Source organism: Patagioenas fasciata, chromosome 9 (genome assembly GCF_037038585.1).
Source record: "Patagioenas fasciata isolate bPatFas1 chromosome 9, bPatFas1.hap1, whole genome shotgun sequence".
In the NCBI taxonomy this organism is placed as follows: domain Eukaryota; kingdom Metazoa; phylum Chordata; class Aves; order Columbiformes; family Columbidae; genus Patagioenas; species Patagioenas fasciata.
In genome coordinates this window covers 7,591,643-7,612,049 of record NC_092528.1, presented here as the reverse complement: position 1 = coordinate 7,612,049, position 20,407 = coordinate 7,591,643, and the positions used below count along the sequence as shown (strand labels likewise).

The 20,407-nt window shown below is 52.6% G+C and overlaps 2 protein-coding genes across 6 annotated transcripts in view; one reads left to right on the top strand and one right to left on the bottom strand.

The window, feature by feature from the left end:
• NGEF (neuronal guanine nucleotide exchange factor) overlaps positions 1 to 9,702 on the top strand; it is a 50,710-nt gene extending 41,008 nt beyond the window's left edge. For all 4 annotated transcript variants that reach the window (XM_065844834.2, XM_065844833.2, XM_065844837.2 and 1 more), the window contains 6 exons: positions 31 to 120; positions 1,739 to 1,902; positions 2,913 to 3,068; positions 5,931 to 6,010; positions 6,401 to 6,505; positions 7,111 to 9,702. In XM_065844834.2, the coding sequence (XP_065700906.1) occupies positions 31 to 120; positions 1,739 to 1,902; positions 2,913 to 3,068; positions 5,931 to 6,010; positions 6,401 to 6,505; positions 7,111 to 7,283 (768 nt within the window). In that variant the 3' untranslated portion in view covers positions 7,284 to 9,702. The remainder of the gene's footprint in view (positions 1 to 30; positions 121 to 1,738; positions 1,903 to 2,912; positions 3,069 to 5,930; positions 6,011 to 6,400; positions 6,506 to 7,110) is intronic.
• Positions 9,703 to 10,217: 515 nt separating this feature from the next.
• Positions 10,218 to 18,934, bottom strand: SNORC (secondary ossification center associated regulator of chondrocyte maturation). 2 transcript variants are annotated; one of them, XM_065845138.2, is made up of 3 exons: positions 18,650 to 18,934; positions 11,039 to 11,224; positions 10,218 to 10,348 (listed from the first exon to the last, which is right to left on the bottom strand). In XM_065845138.2, the coding sequence occupies exons 1-3, from the start codon at positions 18,720 to 18,722 to the stop codon at positions 10,239 to 10,241; spliced, it is 369 nt and encodes a 122-aa protein (XP_065701210.1). In that variant the 5' UTR covers positions 18,723 to 18,934; the 3' UTR covers positions 10,218 to 10,238. The 2 variants fall into 2 exon arrangements, with proteins under 2 accessions (XP_065701210.1, XP_071668501.1); XM_071812400.1 differs by having other exon boundaries at positions 11,039 to 11,221; positions 18,650 to 18,932.
• Positions 18,935 to 20,407: the final 1,473 nt, after the last annotated feature.

Here is a 20,407-nt window from a genome sequence, read left to right as displayed (position 1 = left end):
AGACAAATCCTTCTACTCTGTTTTTCCCAGGTGGTGAAAGCGTGTAACGAAGGTGTCAGGAAGATGAGCCGAACAGAGCAGATGATCAGCATTCAGAAGAAACTGGAATTCAAGATCAAGGTATAAGCATGGGCTGGTAGCTCTCTGCAAACACCAAAACAACGGCAAACAGATGTGCGCATGTACACAGCGCTCCTAACCCAGTCACGCTCCTGTTAGTGAGCGTTTGGTGGTGGCCTGGGCCACGCTGATCCCCAAAAGCCTTTGAAGAGGCTGCTGCTTCGGGCACTGCATCCACACGTGGATCTCTATGCACACGTGGTGCAGGGGCCAGGGGTGGCACCGAGACCAGCGTGGTGTGCATGCACACAGATGTGACACAATGGTGTCAAATTGCCTGCTGCTCCAGCACTTGGTTCTGGCTCTTCCCTCTCACCTCTCCAAAATACAGGTCAGCTTCCAGCTGTTATTTTACATAACAAATGACATTAAAGAAAAGTGGAAGCTGCAAAGCAAAACACTTCAAAGCTAGAAAATACCAAAATGAAGACTGTCCCACTATTTTAGTTCACCCTTGCATTTATGCATTATGTACAGTCTCTAATTACCTGCTAATGATGTATTTTGTCTCCAAGCAGGGAACGACTGAATCAATATTTAGGGTTATCTGACCAGATCTCATTTAAGATTTGCCATGAAACTCCAATGCTGAGTATAGAGCTGCCAATTCCTGAGTGCTGTGGAGGTGCTTCTCAGATCTGTGTGCTTCACAAACTTTAAGGAGCATACTTAACTTCCCAGCAACCTTTTTGTGTACCTGAACAACCAAAGCAAAAAAAAATTGAGACAATTTCTTTAGAAAGTCACACTGTGCACCCAAGAATTTGATTTTTCCAGAGCACTTCACCAGTGCGTCAGGGCTAGATCACAGTCTGCAGGACACCACTAGCTTCATTTATCTATGAGGTTGCCTTCAGGTCCTGGAAAGCTAAAGCTGTAATGACAACACTGGCAGGGCCCCTCTGGTGAAAATAGTGCAAGAGTGTGGAAAGACTGTGCCACCATGCATGTGACAAACCCAGGGAGGGAACAAAAGTGGAAAGAGTAGCATTTACACGAGTATTTTCCAATATTTCAGGTGTTTGACTTTAAGTGTAGCGTTCTTCTAATACAAGATGTGCTTTGTTCTCAGCTTCTTGTTTTTAACACAGCGTGTGGTAAAACTTCAGCAGAAGTGCTGTTGTGGCTGCTTGGACAGTTTCTCCTCCTGGCTGGGACAGACCCAACCAGTGAGAATCTGTTTAACCTGTTTGTTTTCTTATAGCCAAAAGGCCAAATACAGGTTTTTTGAAAGTAATTCTCCCTGACCAGGAAGGCTCAGCCCAGGTGATGGGCCATGGGATCCCCCAGGGATGGATTTGGCTGTGCAGGGTGTACCCTGGTGTTTGAACCCAGCCCTTGGCACTCCAGCATTGCTGTCCTGGAGTATTTTTGTTCATCTTTGGGCCCCTGCCACGTCCCTGTCCGAGCCGTCCTGGTGTGCAGGGCTGCGCTGTGGGCGGCAGAGCACCCCGCCCTCTCCGTGCAGCTCCACTCCCTCCTCTGCGCTGCAAGTGGTGGGGACAGAAGCTCACCACCCTTCTTTTTGCACCTCCTGGTGCTTGCAGCATCTTGCCCACACAAGCCCATGACATTTTTGCTGTTTTGCTGATCTTTGCCATCTTTTCCTCACTTCTAGTCCGTGCCCATCATCTCTCACTCCCGCTGGCTGCTGAAGCAGGGGGAATTGCAGCAAATGAACGGTCCAAAGACATCACGAACGCTTCGCACCAAGAAACTCTTCAGAGAAATCTACTTGTTCCTTTTCAATGATCTGCTGGTAATTTGCCGGCAAATTCCTGGGTGAGTGCAAAATTCAGGTAGTACGTGAGGTGCTTTGTTAGTCCTCTTCACCCCTGGGCTCATCCAAGCTGTGATGCTGTGTCCCCATCCTGTCCCCCAGCAGCCACCTCACCTTCAAGTGCAGTTGACCATTCATGGGTGGCACAGCTCTCCAGCCTAAAATTCATGGCAAACAGTACTTGAGCAGATTCCAGGCCAGGTCTCCCAGCAGGATATGCACATCCACCGGTTTCTGCAGAGCAGCAGTGAATTACAGCAACTGGTGGGTTGATCCCAGAGACCTGTCTTCCTGACAAGAAGTGATTTTTGACTCATTGCTGCCTGAAGAACAGCTCAGATTTAGTCAGTTAATCTTCTGAGAAAGCAGGCTAGAAAATCTGAGCAGCGGGGAGGTGTATAAATTTAGGCCTGAAGCTCGCAGCTGTATCTGACGTGGTGTAACCCGCCTCAGGAGAAGGAGAATGTCATTGTGCTTAGGGCTCAGTCTTGTGCAAGTAGACACTAGTGAAATACAGCAGCACAGACGGGTCCCAGAGAACAGCGTGTTCTTTGTAGCGCTAACTAGGCTCACCGGTAGGGAGCATCTCACCAGTCCAACGTTCCTAATAAACGTGTCGCCACAGTGTCTGTACGCCTGGAAATATTTTGCTTCTGCGGCAGGTTGTATCCAGAAAACACAGAGGCATTTTACAAATAGAAATGAATTAAGCCTCACAGCCCCCTTTGAGGGAGAAACATCCGTTTTTTGTACATGGGCAGCTCAGGAAGAGCGAGCAACTTGTTCTAGGCCATGTAGAATGCCTGAGGCAGAACAAGGAGAACACTTCTTGCTTTGCAGTGGGTTTTCATGGCCACCCGCTCATCCCTTCCCACAGTAGAACATCTTTCTCCCTCCTGCCATGCAGCGGTTCCTGCTCTGTGTCCTCAGTACAGTTCTGGGTGGCTGAAGCCAAAGTCTCCTGGAATAACTGCAGTTTTTCCTGATCTCCTTCCTCTCTAACCTCTTCCAGGGACAAGTACCAAGTGTTTGACTCCGCTCCCCGGGGGCTTCTTCGTGTAGAGGAGTTAGAAGATCAGGGGCAGAGCTTGGCCAACGTCTTCATCTTGAGGCTGCTGGAGAATGCAGATGACCGGGAGGCCAGCTACATGCTGAAGGCATCGTCCCAGTGAGTACCAGTCAGCCCCAGCACTCAGCACTGCTCCCTGCCTGCACGGGGACCTGCTCTCTGGGCTCACCAGGGTCAGGCAGAGATCCCGCTGCTGCAGATGGGCTGGCCCTACAAACCTCCCTGCCCAGCGTTGCTGTGCTGAGGCCGCCTTTGTCCTCTCCCGAAGGCACTGGTGAACTTGGCAGATTTCTCTCCCATGCGGTGTTTTTGCAGCATCCAGGGTGGAGGGTGGATGGGGACTTTGCATCTTGGGACAGAGAGGTCAGAAATCAGCCCTGGCACAGGAACCAAACTGATTTACAGCCTGCAGCATCTTCAGAAAGTAAAAGCACCAAAAGAAAGTAAAAAGCACCCCTAGCTGAAGGCAAGGAGGATTCAGAACACTTCTTGATGCTTTCTTAGCAGATGTTTACCCAAATCAGAGAATCCCATGCTCCCACTTCATCACACACTCTGCTGAAGTTAATTAGTTTAACTACAGGGCTGGTATATGAAGAGAGAAAATAATTTTGTCACCGCCTCTCAGTGCATGACTAAGCCAAGCCAACATGCTTTTGCACAATCTCTTTAGCTTTTCTAAATGTTATAAAACCAAACAGAAGCAAAACAAGACTGTAGACCTGAATCAGGAGGAGTGAACACTATACTCTTAAGTGAAGAGTGGCTATAGTTATATGCCTATTCATCACATATACAGAATGTTTATCACCCTACAATATGGCTGTAAAATCTACATTATTGTCATTTATCAAATTAATTGATGATGTCAACAATTGAAATAAATATTTTACAGTATATAGTTCTGCTGCACTCACAGCACAGAACTGGCTGGTGCTGTGTGCTGGATCACTCAGAGATCAGGGCCGTGTCAAACCAGCCCTGTGAGGCAAAGTGGCTCCTGCTCGTAGGCAAAGGTGGGAGAAGCAGCCGCTTCCCCAGTGCCTTCCCCAGCCGGTGCCCATCTCACGCTGCCCAGGGCCTCCTTGTCTCCCTGGTTACAGGTTTTTTTGGCTCACTGATTTTTCACTTCAGGCTCCAACAGGCTCAGTCTGGGCGAATGATTCAGCTGCACTAACACAGACCTGACTGTTTGGAGGTCAGGGCATGGCTTTCTCATTGACCCAAACCTTACCACGCCCACGTTTTCCAGGCACCACATCTGTGCTATTATAGGTGTATGTGCACCACCAGCTGAACAGCTACTAGAGATGATGTGCACCCCCAGCTCGATGTTACTTTGCTGTCAACAGGTCAGGATTTGACAGGGATATCCCTTAGCAAACCCCAGCCCCAGCTGGGACCATGTCCTGCTGCAGCCCAGGGGCTGCACCCTGACCCCCCTCCCACCAGCATCAGGAACACAAGCTCCCAGCACAGTGAGAGACTGCACCTTCTCCTCAGCACATGACTGCAGCTTTGCCAGACTCAAAATAGAGATGTCAGTCACATTATGCAGGGCAAACGCACATTTGACGTCTGTGAGACTGAGCTGTGCGGAGAACAATAAACCAGGCCAGGGTTTGCCTCAGCTCTGGGGAGGCAACTGCAGTTCTGTGCTCCTGCGTCCTGTGAAGATGGCCAGCTTGCCAACAGGTCTTGTGCACTGAAACATGATGTAGCAACTGCTGAAGGCTGCTGCTCCAGAGCTGCGGGGATGATCAGGGCAGTACCAGGCAGAAACCGGAAAACTGAATATTTGGAAGAGATAAGCAGGTGGCAAAAGGACTGGTGCATCTGTTGCACAGCTCTTGCAGCATTTCCCAGCTCTGAACCCATATGGCAGCAATGACCTGCTCGGTGGCAGCTTGCAGCAGATGCCCTGGGTGGGCTCTGCCAAGAACTGGTTGCACATCTGGACACAGCTGGTCACAGGGGCAGGACCGGAGCTCAGATGGGCCCCTTGCAGGCTGAGAGGAGTTGGGGGCTGCAGGCAGGATCTCAAGAGCCCTGCAAGCACGGCCACATCCCTAGTTTGATCTCTCTGTGCCAACCCCTCAGCACACAGGACCTCATCCTGCATCTCTTCATGGTGTGAGGGGCTGTGCTCAACCTGCAGCTGCAGGTGTCTTCACTGGCCCTTGGCATCGCATTTCAGCCCCAGAGCACAAGGTATTCCCAGCCCTGCAGATCAGCCTGTCCGCCCTTGTCCTTCACATCTCCCTTTTAGGCCTCTCTCCCAGAAGACACTGCGGGGGCTTCAGATGGATATCAGGTTCAGGCTTTAAAACTATAATCAGAGGAAGCAGAGAGTTCTGGCTCCCTCGAGGCCAGGAGCACAGCTGCTCCTCCAGGCAGGAGCCGCAGCCTGAAGGTGAACCGTCCCATTTCCAAGTGGGTCTGAAGGAAACCTCAAGGGAGCTCCAAGCCCAGGGCTTCTCCAGCACCTCTGAAATCTTCCCCCTCCTGCTGCGGGGCCAGGTTTTGCAGGATCTGCCAACACGCTCACATGGTCTCTTGTCTCATCCACTGCCAAGCAAGCAGAACCCTCACATGCGTCTGCAAGTGAATTAATCAGCTCTGCCCTTTAAACATCCCTGCACAGCCACTGCGGGAATAAATGGTTCCTATAATGGCTTTTCTCCAGGAAAAACTGCTCCTACTGACCCAGCCCAGCCAGGACCTGCCTTTGCTGGTCAGAGCCCAGAGGATGGCAGGCCCCTATCCTACTGCTGGCCCCCAAAGGGGCAGCCTGCTGCTTGTGGGGCCCAGGGCTCTGTGGCACATGTGACATTGCAACCAGTGTGTGAGAGGGGGCTCAGCAGAGACAGGTGGGGAAGGAGCCCAGGGCTGGCTGTGCAGGAGAAATGGGGTCCCTACGACTGTCTAATGCTCATCCTTTGGTTTGTCTCCCCTATACAGGAGCGAAATGAAGCGCTGGATGATTTCGCTTGCCCCGAACCGGAGAACCAAGTTTGTGTCGTTTACATCCAGACTTGTTGGTAAGACACACAGCAGGGCAGCCAGGAGCTCCTCACCCCTACCCCCAGGCACCTTCTTCTGCCCTAATCTCAGACTGCCCGAGGCCTGGAACCTCTGCTGAAGTTGAACCCTCTTCCCTGGGCTCCCCTCGCATTTCCACTGTTGACACCCACTTGTGTGTGGGCCTGGCCCAGACCTTGCTCCCCACCAGCCTGGGCTGCACCAGCACCCTCCCTCCCACCCCAGCTGCTCACAGGTGGCACTGCGGTGATCCCTCCTGGTCCCCACGGCTGGGACACCCTTTGGCCTCTGCAAGGTTTCATACCAGACCAGAGGGACCATTCACAGAGCTCACGGTGCTGCACTCGCCGGAGCTGTTCTGTCCTCACTCTCGCCCTGTTCCCTGGCAGACTGCCCGCAGATCCAGTGCGTCCACCCATATGTGGCCCAGCAGCCAGACGAGCTGTCCTTGGAACTGGCTGACGTCCTCAACATCCTGGACAAGACAGATGACGGTACAGGGGACAGGTTGAGGTTGGGGCATCCCTGTGGAAAGGTGGGCAACACTTCAGGCAGGTGGCTGCCAAACAGACAGGAGGGGTCCCCTCCAGCCAGGGAGAGACCCTGGCCTTGGCATCTCAGCTGAGAGCACTACTGCCTCCTCCCAAACCTCAGCAAACCGCGGCTGCCCTGAGCTGAGACAATGCTGGCACAGCCACCCTGGCACCGGCTGTGGGCCGTGGCAGGGCTGCCGCAGCCACCCAGGATGTATCCAGAGCTGTTCTTACCTTGATGATGCCTCGCAGCCACCTGGTCCTGGTCTCTGGGGTGCACACGTAGATGGGGAACTCCATCACATTAGGTCTCTGCTACGTCAGGGGCAGCAACACCTGCTTTTTGCTGTCATCCCTTTAGCCACTTGTCCAAAGACAGGGCTGCTCAGGCAAGTGGGCCACCTTGGCTTGAATTGCAAACTTGGTCTGCTCCAGCACAGGCCTCTAAGCAGCTTCCAGAAAGCACTGGCAGCTCTGTAGGCTCATTCCAGTGCAACTGTCCCAGTGCAGGAGCAAGGAAGAGCCAATCCTTGCCCCCACTTACACCTATTTCTGTCTCTGCTCAGGCTGGATATTTGGGGAGCGTCTTCATGACCAGGAGAGGGGCTGGTTCCCCAGTTCTATGGGGGAGGAGATCCTGAACCCCAAAATCCGAGCTCAGAACCTGAAGGAGTGTTTCCGGGTGCACAAGTCGGACGACAGTCAGCGGAGGAAACTGGGCAGCAGAAACCGTCAATGACTGCTGGCATCCCCGGGCGTCTGCAGCACCTCTGGGAGAGGGGCTGAGGATGGAGGCTGAGCTGGGAGGAGGAGGTGGCGGTGCTGTGGGACACAGTGCAGGACCTGCCGTGCCAGACCAGGCATACGCACCCCTGAACAAACAGACTGTAGCTCCTGGGCTTCCCACTAAGCTTCCTGTGACGCTGATCCTTCCCTAGAGATCAGTGCTTCAAACAGGCTAAAATAACCCTTTTCCAAGCACATTGTAAAGCCCCAAACAGCACAAGCCAAACAGACACAGCCTGAGAGCCACCGGGTGCTGGCCAGCTGAGCCCTGTTCCCCACACATGTGTGAGCTGGGGCTCATCAGGCCACTTGGCAAAGGCACAGGGCCACAAATGTAACTCAGCAATGAACATCACCCAGTTTGAGCACTTACAGCTCATTGCCACCTTTTGAGTTTGGGGCCTTCCTAAAGCTGCATCTTACAGGGCCAGGAAGCGAAGCAAAGGAACCATCTCGCCACCTCTCACACAGCCAGTTGGCACCAGGCTGGGATGAGCCCTGCAAACTCCACCTGCTGCAAAGTCACTGGGCCCATTCCCATGGAGAGACCCTCAACCTGCTTCCAAATGCTCTGAAATGCTCTGTACCCAGCCCCACTCCACCAGCAGCCCCACCTTGCCAGCCCTGACCCGTGTCTCTACCTGCCTGGTGGACTCAAAGCACGTGGAATCATAGAACAGTTTGGGTTGGAAGGGATCTTCCAAGATCAGCTAGTCCACACCTGGGCTCTGCCTGTCGGTCATCCTCTTCCTCAACTGGCATCCCTCTGCAGAAGAAACCCGGTACCACGGCCTTTCCTGGTTGATCCAGCACTCGCAGTCTCTGCTGCCCCTGTGCCAGCACCTCCCTGCTCTACACCACATACCACGGTGGCACCAGCAGACCCGGGCTGCCACGCAGCAGGCAAGGGATGTTACCCCAGGAGCTGCTGTCCTGCATGCTTGTAACCCACACCCACAGCTGCACGCACAAGCTCTCTGTACAGGTTCAACTCCGTGTATATACAAAATCCTCCGTCGCCAGCAGAGATGGATCATCACTCCTTCCAGCTGCGGCACTGAGCATCGCATGAAGCCCAAGGTGCAGCACTGAGATGGGCCAGGGGACAGACCCCGCCTGTTGTTCAGCAGCCGCCTGTTGTTCAGCAGCCTCGCTCTGAACAGCCCCACACATGGCCTTGGCCACAGGCTGTTCCCAATCTGTAGCCAGCATCCATCAGGGACATGGATGAATTGGCATCTTTCTGTAACACTGCAAAGGAGAGTCTTCCAGGCACTGTGGCCTGTGCTGCCACGGTTGTGCTTGACAAGGGGATGAAGAGCAGCCACCTGCCCACAGAGCCACGCACAGAGCAGAGGAGCATAGCCATGCTGGTGGCAGCAAGAGGAGGACACAGGACACCAGGGAGACGCTGGCTCTGGAGCTGGTCTATGGGCTACATGGGGTGTGAGACAGGAGCCAGCTGAGGGTCAGGGCTGTCCCCAGGGCTGGCTGGCTGGGCACTGCCACCCTGAGTCAGCCCTGCCCTTGGGGGGCTGCAGCCAGCCCTCAGGACCAAACAGCAGCAAAGGGGTTCCCCTCTCAGGCCCAGCTTACTACCATCATATGACAAGAGCTGCACTTGCCCTGGCCCCCTGCCAGCACCCAGTCCAGAGCTGCAGCGAGGAATGGACCGCAGCCTCCAGTCTAGAGCAGTGGCGTGTCCCTGTGAAATGAGCCCAAGTCAGGTCGCCCTACAGGCAGCTGAATACAACCAAATCTCCAGCTCGGGGTACACCTTGCAGCAGCCACAAATTCTCTAATGCAAAATCCAGATGATCTCCAGCTCTAAGAAGTCCTTAAAATAACCTGAGAAACTGGCACATCCCAGATCCTCCAGCTTCACAGCCCAGCAGCCAGCCCAGTACAGCCCCACACACCCACCTGGGATGTTTCTCACAGCACAGAAATGCTCCCTTGCCCATCAGAAACAGCTCTGGGGCTGACCCAGGCTCCCCAGGGTCAGGACACCAGTTCCTCGCTGCAATGAGAGGGGCCCTGGGCTGCCATGCGCTGTCCCACGACCCACCGCCAAGCCCTGGGACTAGCCCCAGCCCCTCTTGCTCCGTTGTGACTTTTTAGGACTCCAAGCCCCAGGCACCGGCTGTGTCGTTTTCAGGCACCAAGTGGCACCCAGTGTTATTTCCTCAGACCCAGCCCTGCACGCCTCCATTCCAGTGGTCTCAAGTGTTGTCCAGGGCCAGGCCTGGGGCCCAAAAACATGGGCTGGAGCCCCCCCGGCCCCTGCTGGGCTGCCTCAGCGAACTGAGGGGAACTTCTTGTCGTCTCGTTTTTCCGTGTGATGAAATATAGCTGAACAAGCCAGCGCCAAAGCAACACGTGTACATCTTCTTCCTCCCCTCACACCAACTACTTGCTGCCTCCCCAGCCCCCTCCAGTGCAACTGGTGGGGGGCAACTGGCCTAAACACGGGGGGTGGAAGTGGGGCTGAACATGAACATGGTCTAGGATGAGACCAGGGGGGTACCGGGGTGGTTTATACCAACTGAACAGCCCCTCCCAAGGAAAGCTGTGCAAGGTCATGCCCAACACCGTGACCACCACTCAGGTGACACCAAGAGAGCTACTGCCAGCTCAAAGCCACTCACTGCTGCAGGTCCCTCCTGCCTGTGGGGGTGACACCGGCTGCTGCGGCCAAGCCTGTCAGGTCTCTGCACCCAGGAGATCTGCATGTTAAGAGCAAGGAGCACTGCAGGCTGCAGCTTTGCTGCCTGGCACAGAGCCCAGAGTGCCCTTTGCTGCATTCATGGCTACATTTCTCTGCAAGAAGCCTCAGACAGATAGGGAGTAGGAGCAGTTGAGGGCAGGAGACGGGCTGGTTGTGTTACAGAAAAATCTTTTATTGAGTTCAGGAGGCAGAGAACTTTCTCAGTGTGATGACGACCAAGGCCACAAGCACAGACGTACCCAGGAGAGAGGCGATGACAATGGCACCGATAGCTCCAGGCCCCAGTGAGCCTGCAGAGACAGAGAACAAGGTGGTGTGAGGTCAGCAGAGCCAGTGGGTCCCAGACGGGAAGGTCTGTGGGCATCACGCACACCCAGCACATCTGCAGCCACACCTCTGCCCTGGAAGGGGCATGGTCATGGCCATGGTGGCCCTGTTCCCATGTCCCCACATGTGGTCCTGTGCCCCAGCAGCACCAAGCCCTTGGGCAGAGTGTTGGAACCAGCCACTGGCCCCTTAGACACCTTCTGGTGACAGGGACAGCTGCCACAAAGCAGGTCTTTGGTGCTCAGCTTTCCTGTGAACACCCACTCAAAGATTCGCTTTGCTTGTTGCAGAACCACATCACAACAGGTGTTTGCCATAGTTCAGGAGCCAGGGAAGGTGCTCACATTCCCTGTTTGACAAGCTTTAGGCACGTTCCTGGCTGTAGAGCTCCGCAGGTGCATGGGGCTCCTTTTTGCAGGTACCTGCTGTGACAAGTCAGACCCAGGGCAGAAGGAAAGGCCTTGGCAGCTGCTCTGGGGTTGGTGAGCACCTTGCAGCAGAGGCTTGTTGGCAGGGAAGTCGCCCTGAGCAGACAATACAGGTGCTCTCTCCCACTCCAGCAACACGGCTGGGGATAGGGCACCTCAAACGCCTCCTGGGAGGTGACTTACAGAGCAAATCCACAGTCCCGTGCCCATGGTGCAGCCACGTACCATCCCCGGCATCCAGCCGGTGCAGGTGGGTGGTGTCCTCGGGCTCCAGCTCGGAGGTGTACGGGGGAAAGGCAGTGGCATCTGATGGCTGGGCTGTGGTGGTGGCCGCATCGAAGGGGCCGGCTCCAGAGGGCAGCTCAGGCGGCTCGTTCCAGAGGGTGGGGACTGGGCCCTGCGGGTACTCTGCTGGGAGACAAGCAGCCATGGTCATTTCTGGGCATGGGTGGCACTGGCCAGGTAACAGCCACAGGCTCCAGCTGCCTTCCAAGAGCCCTGGGGTGGATGGAGGGTGATCCGAGGGCTGAGAAACACCAAGGGGCAGAGCCCTCCTCCAAAAGGGCACCGGCACCTGGTGCCAGCTGAAGGCAATGCCCATGCCCAGCTGTAAAACCATGCTGCTGCAGGCTTTTGTGGCAACCCAGTGTATGCACAGCACACACGGGACAACGGGTAGCTCCCCACAACCATGCCACCTTGGCTCATGCACAAACAGGCCCTACGTGAACAGGCACAGACACTTTGCCCATGGGACCAGGCTGGGAGGGGCTGTCACATTCCTGCAGCAGGCAGAGGCCAACCGGCCACCTGCGCTGGCCAAATTCAGGACACCCCAGGGCCTTTCTGTCCTGCACCACCAGCCTACGTGGTGTAGGCTGCTGGACGCACCGGCACTGCACAGGACACGGCTCCCCCCAGTTTGAAGCCCCAGAGCCTCGACCTCCTCATGCCCCATCTCCATGCCGTGCTGGGGAGATGAAAGCAGGGCCAGGCTCCGTTTGATGTTATTTCTTCCTGCTGTGGGATCAGGGACCAAACCAGAGAGCCCTCTCTGTCTGCGTGTGGCTGCACCGAGCGCTCCCTGTCAATGCGCGGCTTGTTCAGCTGAGCCCCAACAGGAGCTGGAGACATTCCTCAGGTCCCTGCCGAAACCGCTGGGAATGTCGCACTGGGATAGAGAAAACAAAAAAAGGGGGGGGCAAAAAAACCCCAAACCCAACAGCATCCAGCGACATGATGGTTGCCTGGGATGGGAAAAAGGGCAGCAGAGGAGCCAGAGCAACCAGCCTGGACTCCCTAGGGCAAGGCACAGAGGCATCCGCAGGCACTCTGGCTCTGACACACAGTCTCTTGGTGTACAAGGGGCGCTTGGAGACTCACCCCAGTGCCATTGCAGCTCTCTGTGACCCAGCAAGAGAGGTGGCAGCAGCACATCTCAGCAGTGCCAGCCCCAGCTTTGAGTACTCAGAGCCCTCCCTGCCTCCTGCAGGCAGCCGGTGCTTGGTGGGAGGAGAGCGAGCTGAAGAATCGGTGCTAACGGGCTCCACCGCACTGTGCTCTCCCATAGGAGGCCTGTACCCAAAGGAACAGAACAGCCCAGACTGAAACACTCACCTTTGCTGCCTACATGGTTTGTGCTAGGGCTTACCGCAGGGCTCACATCAAAGAGCAGCTCCCATTATCCCTGGAGCTGTGCAAGGCTGCCTGCAGACCTGGGAACACACCAAGGTTCCAGACTAGTTCTGGAAAGTCCTTTCTGCAGCCACAAAAGCTACAGGGTTTTCAGCAAGACATGTGTCAGGTTTAACTATGGCCCAACAAGCAAGGAGGTAAATAACCCTGAGTCTGAGGCCTGTGCCAGTTAACCCAGGCACTAACACCAGCATAATCTGGCTGACCTACACGGGGAGAAGCTGGAGCAGCAGCGAATCCCATGTTCCCACACGCACAGTACATTTGTAGTCACTGCAGAGGTGGATCTCAGGTCCCCCGTATGAGCACACAAGAGGTTTGTGCTCCATGAGGGCTTGCCAGAAAAACCCGAGCCCCTTGCAGAGCCCTTCCCAACCCATCCTGCAAAACCAGCCAGCAAAGCTGGAGACATGCATCCCATCCAGAAGCTCCATCTCCAGCAGACCTCTCCTCCACAAATCCTGTGGTTTAGCTACCAGGGACAGATCAGGATGAAGCACAGAATTTAGTGGGTAAATGCAGTTAACACAACAGGGAAAGGAAGCGAGCAGAGCTGGGGTTGTTCAGTCAGCAGCAGTGCCAGTAGGAAGCTGCTGGTTTAGGCACAGACCAAATGTACCTCACGCTTTTGAAGCCCCATTCCAGGCTGCTTTGGCACGTGGAGAAACTCCACACAGAAGAGCAACACTCCAGTTACAATCTTCCTGACTATGTCAACAGCCCCAGGGCCAGCACCAACACCACCGTCATTCCCACCAGCAGGGAGAACGTTGTCGTTGCATTTCCCAAGAATGTTTTTCTCTCCAAAGGCAGAAGAGCTGGGTGTACCCCTTGTGTCTGACCAGGGGAGGAAAGGCGTCAACTCAGATGATCTGTAACAGCCACAGGCACCATCCAGGCTCTGCAGTACTCAAACAGGGTCTTCCCAGCTCTCTGTTCTCAAAGGGATGAGGAGGGAGCGCTATTCCTTTCAACCACAGCACAAAGGCTCATTTTCTAACCAGACCCACAGATGCCAGAAAGCCTCTTCTCTCCTCAGTGCACCTAATTCCTGACAAATTTCTTGCAGGTCTCTTCAAGCAGGGCACAGAGCTTATTTTTGATAACTAACAGGAAACAGTCTAATTTGTTTATGATCTCAGTGATTTTTAAGACCTGGATAGAGTCCTGGATGGTTTCTGGATATGTATTTTGTTAATTTCCCCTCACTTGATTAAAACACCCTCTCAGTTCTCCCTCACAGAAAGAGCAGAGTGTGTTAAACACGAGTTTTCTATCCTGAGTTCTTGCGGTTTTACCTTAACGGTGCTTCCACCAAGGGAAACACAACTCCTTTCAGTCGGGTCTAGTGCCTCCCTAGCAGTTGTCAGCTCAGAAGCAGCAGCAGAATCATGCACACACATAAAGTGAAATACCTACATCTCAACACCATCAAGAGCCAGGGCTTGCTGATGGGTCTCCTCTTCAGTCCCTGCACCTCGGTGCTGTCAGAGCAGGCACATGGGAGCAGGGGAACGCAAAGCCAAATGCAAGCAGAATCCCCAGAGGAAGGCACCAGCAGGCAGGTCCTCCTGAGCCAACTGCTGCAGCCCAGGAGAACCAGCAACTTTCCTTCAAAGACTTGCCTTTGATTTTCCCTCCCTAAACTAACCACGTGCCTCCATAAATCCACCTGTGTGAGAAGCCCAAACACCCATCCAACTATCTGCACACATCCAGCTGGTTTCTTCAACAACCGGAGTCACCAGTGCTCCTCTCTGCAGTGCCCTGACAGTCCCAGTGAGCACCAGCAGCAAGGAGCACCACCAAACACCACACTCCCATTTCAGTCCTCTGGTAAACACAAGAAAGGCGAAGGGGAAGGACAGAGCTTGTGTCAGGTGCCAAAAATCACACACTGTTGCTAAGGTGTGCCCGTACTCAAGTGAGACACTCTCCTGTTGGATACACTGCAGCATGGGACCCGATTCAGGCTGCTGTTTTACGTGACCACCTCAAGTCCCTCTCCTTTCTGGGCTCAGTTTCTCTGTGCATAAGCAGGACTCGAGGACTATACTACACTGCGTATTCTCCCTCTCTCCAGCACAGATTAGTTACAAGTGAGGTCAGAAAAAGGGAAGAAAATACCAGTTACTACACTATAAAGAAACAGACTGGAAGTTCTCTGAATGGTGCAGGGACCCACCAGCACTTCAGCAAGATCCAGAACGTATGACATCAAAGGCAGCTTGACAAAAGCACGATTTTATGTTCAATCAGAAGGAGGTGGGTGAGCGGCCAGCACAGTGACGTGGCAGTCACTGCCCCAGATACTCAGCGGCTGAAAGACAAGACTGGAAAAGTCTCCACAAGCAATAGCTCTTGAGGAAGCCGATCAAATCTGAATGATCCTTCAAGACAAGGGCCGACCAGAACCTCCCCACAGGTGGCCTGCAAGACCTCAAAGCAGGCCCATGAGGCCAAACATCTTCATGCCCAGAGATCACTCACCACTGGCCAATACTCTTCCTGGTACAAGCATCTCAACATCCTCACAGCCTTTCAACAGGAGATGACAATGAGACTTTCCTCCTCCATCAGGTGACAGGTTTACACTTACAGTGACAGAAATGAGAGCTCAGTAGGACACAGATGCTCAGTGGTCCTGGGAAAGAGGGAAGGGCACCTGCTGTAACCTGCACATGGCACAGAGTTTCTCCAGTCACAACAGTTTACAGGTCCAGCTTTGTGGCACCCAACATCCTTTTTCAGAACCTCATGGTTTTTATTCCTAATTACAGATTTGTGTCTTTGTACCACATCCATTACATGGAGGAGGGAAAGGTTACGGTCACCTGCTGCTTCCTGGAGCACTCTCCACCTCCAGCCTTAGTGCTGGGAGCTGGTGCTCATGTCAGTAAATTCCTCAGGAGCACTGGTGCTGAGCGTGGTTGAGTAACAGTCTACAAAGACTTGCTCTAAGTCTGGATGGATCCATTGGAACAACTGCATCTTTTTAAGAAATTTGCCTGACAAAAACAAAGTACTACTTCTCACATTCTAATACTTGAACTTGAAAAACTCCCTAATAATCTTTTGTTCTCCTGTTGTTGAAAATGAAGACACAGGATCTGCTACGGAATGATGTCCTTGGACAAAGTCTTCTCCTGTATGTTTTTCTCTGGCATAATAAAGACTACCTCCTGCTCTGCTGGTTTTTTTCCCCTATACGCATTCTGACGTGCTATGGCAGTATAATGTATTTCCACATTAGCTCAAAACAAAGGAACTCATGAGTCCACATCAGAGTTTAGCTACAAAATATACACACAATTTGGAAGCCAGGGCCTTGCCAAGGCTTTTTACTCACTTCCACTTTCCTTGGAGCTCTGGTTCCGTTAAGTGAATTGAAACTGGCTTTGCTAATAGGAAAAAAAAATTCAATTCTTTACAATCCTCCTAAGTTCCACTTGGGTTTGGAGAAAGAAGTGTAGAGGATTTGGGACTGCAGAAGGCCCTTGGACTGGCTCTGTTTCCTGATGCACCTAGATGACATGGGACAAAGAGGGTTAAAAACTTGAAGGAGAAATTCACACTTTTTCCAGTCACAGAGCCCTCGGACATTGTCCAGGAAACCAGACTGGCTGGGCAAGAAGCACGACCCAGCAGCACCCCAAAAGTGCTTTGACTGCTACTCCCAGATGGGAACCTCAGCTGGCAGAGAGATCTTTCATGTCTTGCTGAACTCCCGAGCACTCACCCAAGGGTTTTGGTGGGTTTTAGCTCCGAGTCACCACTGCGATAGAATTAAATCGAACGAGGAAGGAAAAACTCATTCTGGACCTCGGGTCTGCACAGCCGGTGCCAGCTGTCATCCTCTCCAAGGCAGACTCTGCTCCCTGTGGAGGGCTTTGCCATGGAAAGTACGAGGTGCTGAGACGGGAGGTGAACTCTGAGGCCAGCAACGGGCTGTCCGGCCGCAGGTAGCCGCAGCGGGCTCAGGGCCAGCGCAGGGATGAAAAGGGGCCTTCACCGTGAGCACAAAGGGCAGCCTGTGACGGGCCAGCACTGGCAGCTCAAGTGTGGAGCAGCACGGAGTGTTTCGGTGCTGACGAACGTTAAACAAACTTGTTTACAGAAAGGCAGGGCTGCATGTGTATGCATGGAGACCAGAGGGTTGTCTGTGTGCCCTTCCCTCCTTCATCTGCACAAGGCAGGAAATTTCCTTTTCTAATGGGGAGAAAAGCAGAAAAAAACTCCACTGTGCACTAAAAGCCCCTGTATTGAGGGGAGGTAGGTACCCCTCCAACTCCTGATGCAACAGAAAGTCCTTCTGCTCCTGGGATGGCTTCTCATACAGGCTGGTTTCCTTATGTCCTGTTCTGAGGCAGCAGAAAAGAACAAATTTAAGAGGGCCTCGAGGCTCTAAAATGTGACAGAGAAAACGTGGGGTCTCTCCTACGCCCCAGGATCATAATGTTGCATGTACAGAGCTCTTCCAGAGCTACTGGCCTCACTGTGCAAGTGAGACTCATCCAGTAAAAGAATCAAGTGAACCTGGGGTGTTTCACGGGAGCGAAGTGACACCGGGAGGCAGCGACAGTTTGGTACAAGCCATAGCAGCATGCTGAGCCGAGAGCAAGTACACAGGAAAGCTGGCAAGGCAGGAGACACAGCAAATATGCACCGAGTATTGGAAACTTAAGATAGTGTAAAGGAAACCCTAGCTCAGAGAGGAAGCAGATCAAATTTTCACTGGAAATGAATAAATTTCTGCAAAGTACCGTTAACAGTTAAGAATAAAACTTACCCGGTATTGGGGAAGACTACTGCCACTGCTTTGGGAACATGAACAAACTATGAACTGAAACTGTGCTTAAGCAATTAATGTTCCACTATGGAAAAATCAAAGCTCAGGGTTTGAGAAAGAAAACACCCACTTTTGAGTGCTCATTTCTTAGTTACTCTAAAGGTTTCCCAGTAAGAAGGTGTCCTGCAAGGGAAGGATCTGTGGGGGAAATACCAACTACAGTAATTCTGCTCTTGGACCCGCACACATTCCAGCTAGGTAATTTCCCTACCTGTATGAAAGCTCCTTTAAAAATAAATAATTTCATCTGTTAGAGGTCTGGCCAGGATCTCCCTGCAAGGCAAGATGCTCAGAACAAACTGCAAGGGACCTGCAATCCAGCCTTGCTCCAAGTCTTGCAAGGCAGGATGAGAATTCAGGAAAACAAGTGCTGCGCTCTTGCCTGTTATTTTGGCCTGAGCCATCCATTGCTTCGGCCTCACCTGCGCTCAGGAAAGAGGCTTCGAGGGAAGGCAGCTCCCCAAGGAGCTGCTGTCTGTATGCCCACAGCCCATCTATGGAGATGGTCAGAGAGCTGTTTTTCCCTCACTGTGAAACCCCCTCAGATCAGCCTTTGAAGCTGGTTGTGCCTTTGGTTCCCCTCAATTCTGTGAAAAGTGTGAGCAGATAAAGCTGAAATTACCAGCTGCCTCCTTAAAACATCACACCTCACAGAATAAGCATCTCTCATTAACCATCCCCATCACCTCACTGGAGCCAGAGCCACATACCTTCCCAGCACTGCCACCCCTCACTGCACCCAGCTCCAGAAAACTCAGTTCAGATATACCTTTCTGCCTCTGACCAAGCCAAGTGTTTCATCAACACATTCACATCGCTATTTACAGCGGCTGCGAAGGGCTCTGCTGTAGCAGAAGGCACAGAAGGAACCAGAAATGGGCACAAATTCTTTAGCCAAAGAAAAATGTTTAAAGATTGTAACTTTTCCTGCCATTAAAAGCAGTCAGAAAACCTGTCCCACCAACTGTTGAGAGCTCTCCGTCCGCTGCTGACTGACCTGCCTGCCGATCCACTGCTGCTAATGCTTGGAGCTGCTACTGCTGCTCAGCTTCAAAAAAGTTACAGGATTTTCTCCATTTTCCTCAACAGCAACATGGTCTGAGGATGGAGAATATAGCTTTACTCACCACCAGCCACTAATGCCAAATCTAGTTTCCGTTACTGAATTATAATTCAATAAGTACTTACGGATGTTTTTAGAAGAGAAAGTATGCAAGGAGAGGAGATAGAGAGGCAGGTTAGTAAAAGATCTCCCGCACTTTTGGGCGTTAAATGCAGACAGAGCTCCTTACCTGCCAGCACAGCAGGGACCAGGATGCCACACAACGTTAGCAGGACCAGACACAGGACTCTGTGGTAGGGCATGGCTTCCCTCGGGAAAGGCAGCAGCAGGAATTCTTAAAGCTCTTCAAAGTACAAAACAACTCGGAAGTTTCACCGGTATAATAAAAACTTTGTCCAGTCGGGTAAAAAAAAAAAAAAAAAAAAAAATTCTTCCCAACAGAGCAAGTGGATGGAGAGAGCGCAAAGCCCAGCGGAGAGCTGCTCTCTCTGGCTTGCAGAGCACACACCTCCTCCCCAGGCAGCTCCACCCTCCCAATCCCTGCCTGCAACCCCACAGGCAGCCAAATTCAGAACCGGGCACCCATCACTCTGCGAGGCCAGAGCCCTTCCTAGGGAACACGGAGATGCTCCTGGAACGCCTGCCCCCTGTCCAGCCATCCCGTGGGGTCGGAAACAACACAAGAGCCATTGAGGCACCAACCCCTGAATCCAAGCGAGGGCTCTGCCTGCTCCTCAGTGCCCTTCCCAGAGTGGGCCCAGCAAAGAGTAAGTGCCTCAATCTTGTGGCTAAAATGCTTTGAAACAGAGCCAGAGCGCCATGGCATCTCATTTTGTGGATGCAATACTTACCGAGGTGTATGAGGAGCTGTGTGTGGTCTCTGCTGGCAGAAGCGCCCGTTAAAAGCCTTCCAGGAGAGCTACTTCGCCAGGCGAGGCCAGCAACCTCCTCAGATCCAAACTACATGGATGCTGCCTCCTCCTGCAACCCGCTGCCACTCCAGCCCTCCCCAACAAGCAGGCTCATGAAAAGTTCACCACAGAGAAAACTGAGGTTTGTTTCAGATCACGCTCACACCAGTAAGAAATTTGGGAAAGGATGAAGTGTACAAAACCACTCCAGTTCAATGTCAGAGGATGGAAGAATTTCATTAGGATTTTTTAAAAGTTGATATGAGGATTAAATACTTCACGGTTTCTGTTCAGGATAAGATGTAATAAAGTACATAAACATCCCCCATGTCAGTTCTTTATGATCTGAAAATACGACGAGTAATTTTGTCTTAAACTTCAGATTCAGGTTTTTCTGCTAAGGGATCTCTTTGCTTTTTGCTTTCTCTGACAGGCAGCCAGATACAGTTCAGGTGTTCCTGTAAGTCATTCTGCTTGCTGCAGTTCTTTGCAAAGGCACCTGGCTGCAAGGGGAAGCCAGAAAAACAAAGAGGGCTGAGCACTGTCCCTGCAGCAGAATGAGAAGTTAAGAAGTCACTTGGTGAAACACGCTCAAAAGAAACCTCAGACATCTCTACTGTCAAATTCAACATCCTGTTTCAAACCTGAATCAAAGCCACATTAGCTCTGCAGGTTGATGTTCTGCCCAAAAAAGAGCTGGAAGTGCATAAACACATACCCAGCAGCAGATCCAAAGCTGTAGTTCCTATTTTTACCATCCCTACTGATCCAAGTAGCCTGTGCTACAGAAAGGGGCCCTGTTCATCACAGAAGGTGACAGGGCAGCAACCTGAACACAATCTTAACATCAGAATCTTACCTTCATACTAAGTACAGAAGCCAAAATATTAAAATGTTAAGAGCAAGATCTTCCCTGCTGGTCCATTATCTACAAGTTCTCAGAAGCTGAGCAAGGTTCTTGGCGTTCGACAAATTATTGCACGTTTTCCCTCCTTGCAGTTCTGCATTTTCATTTAGCAACTGGTGAACTGTTCCCTTCCTGCTCCCCAGCTGAGCTGGAAATTAACAGGCTTTTG

What these genes read in the sequence shown, in the direction of transcription:
- SNORC (XM_065845138.2), bottom strand. Translation starts at nt 18,722, where the DNA reads ATGCCCTACCACAGAGTCCTGTGTCTGGTCCTGCTAACGTTGTGTGGC. An exon ending in GGTCCCTGCTGTGCTGGCAG is followed by an intron (nt 11,225 to 18,649) that starts GTAAGGAGCTCT and finishes CTTGTCTCCCAG; the next exon opens with CAGAGTACCCGCAGGGCCCA. An exon ending in CCGGCTGGATGCCGGGGATG is followed by an intron (nt 10,349 to 11,038) that starts GTACGTGGCTGC and finishes CTGTCTCTGCAG; the next exon opens with GCTCACTGGGGCCTGGAGCT.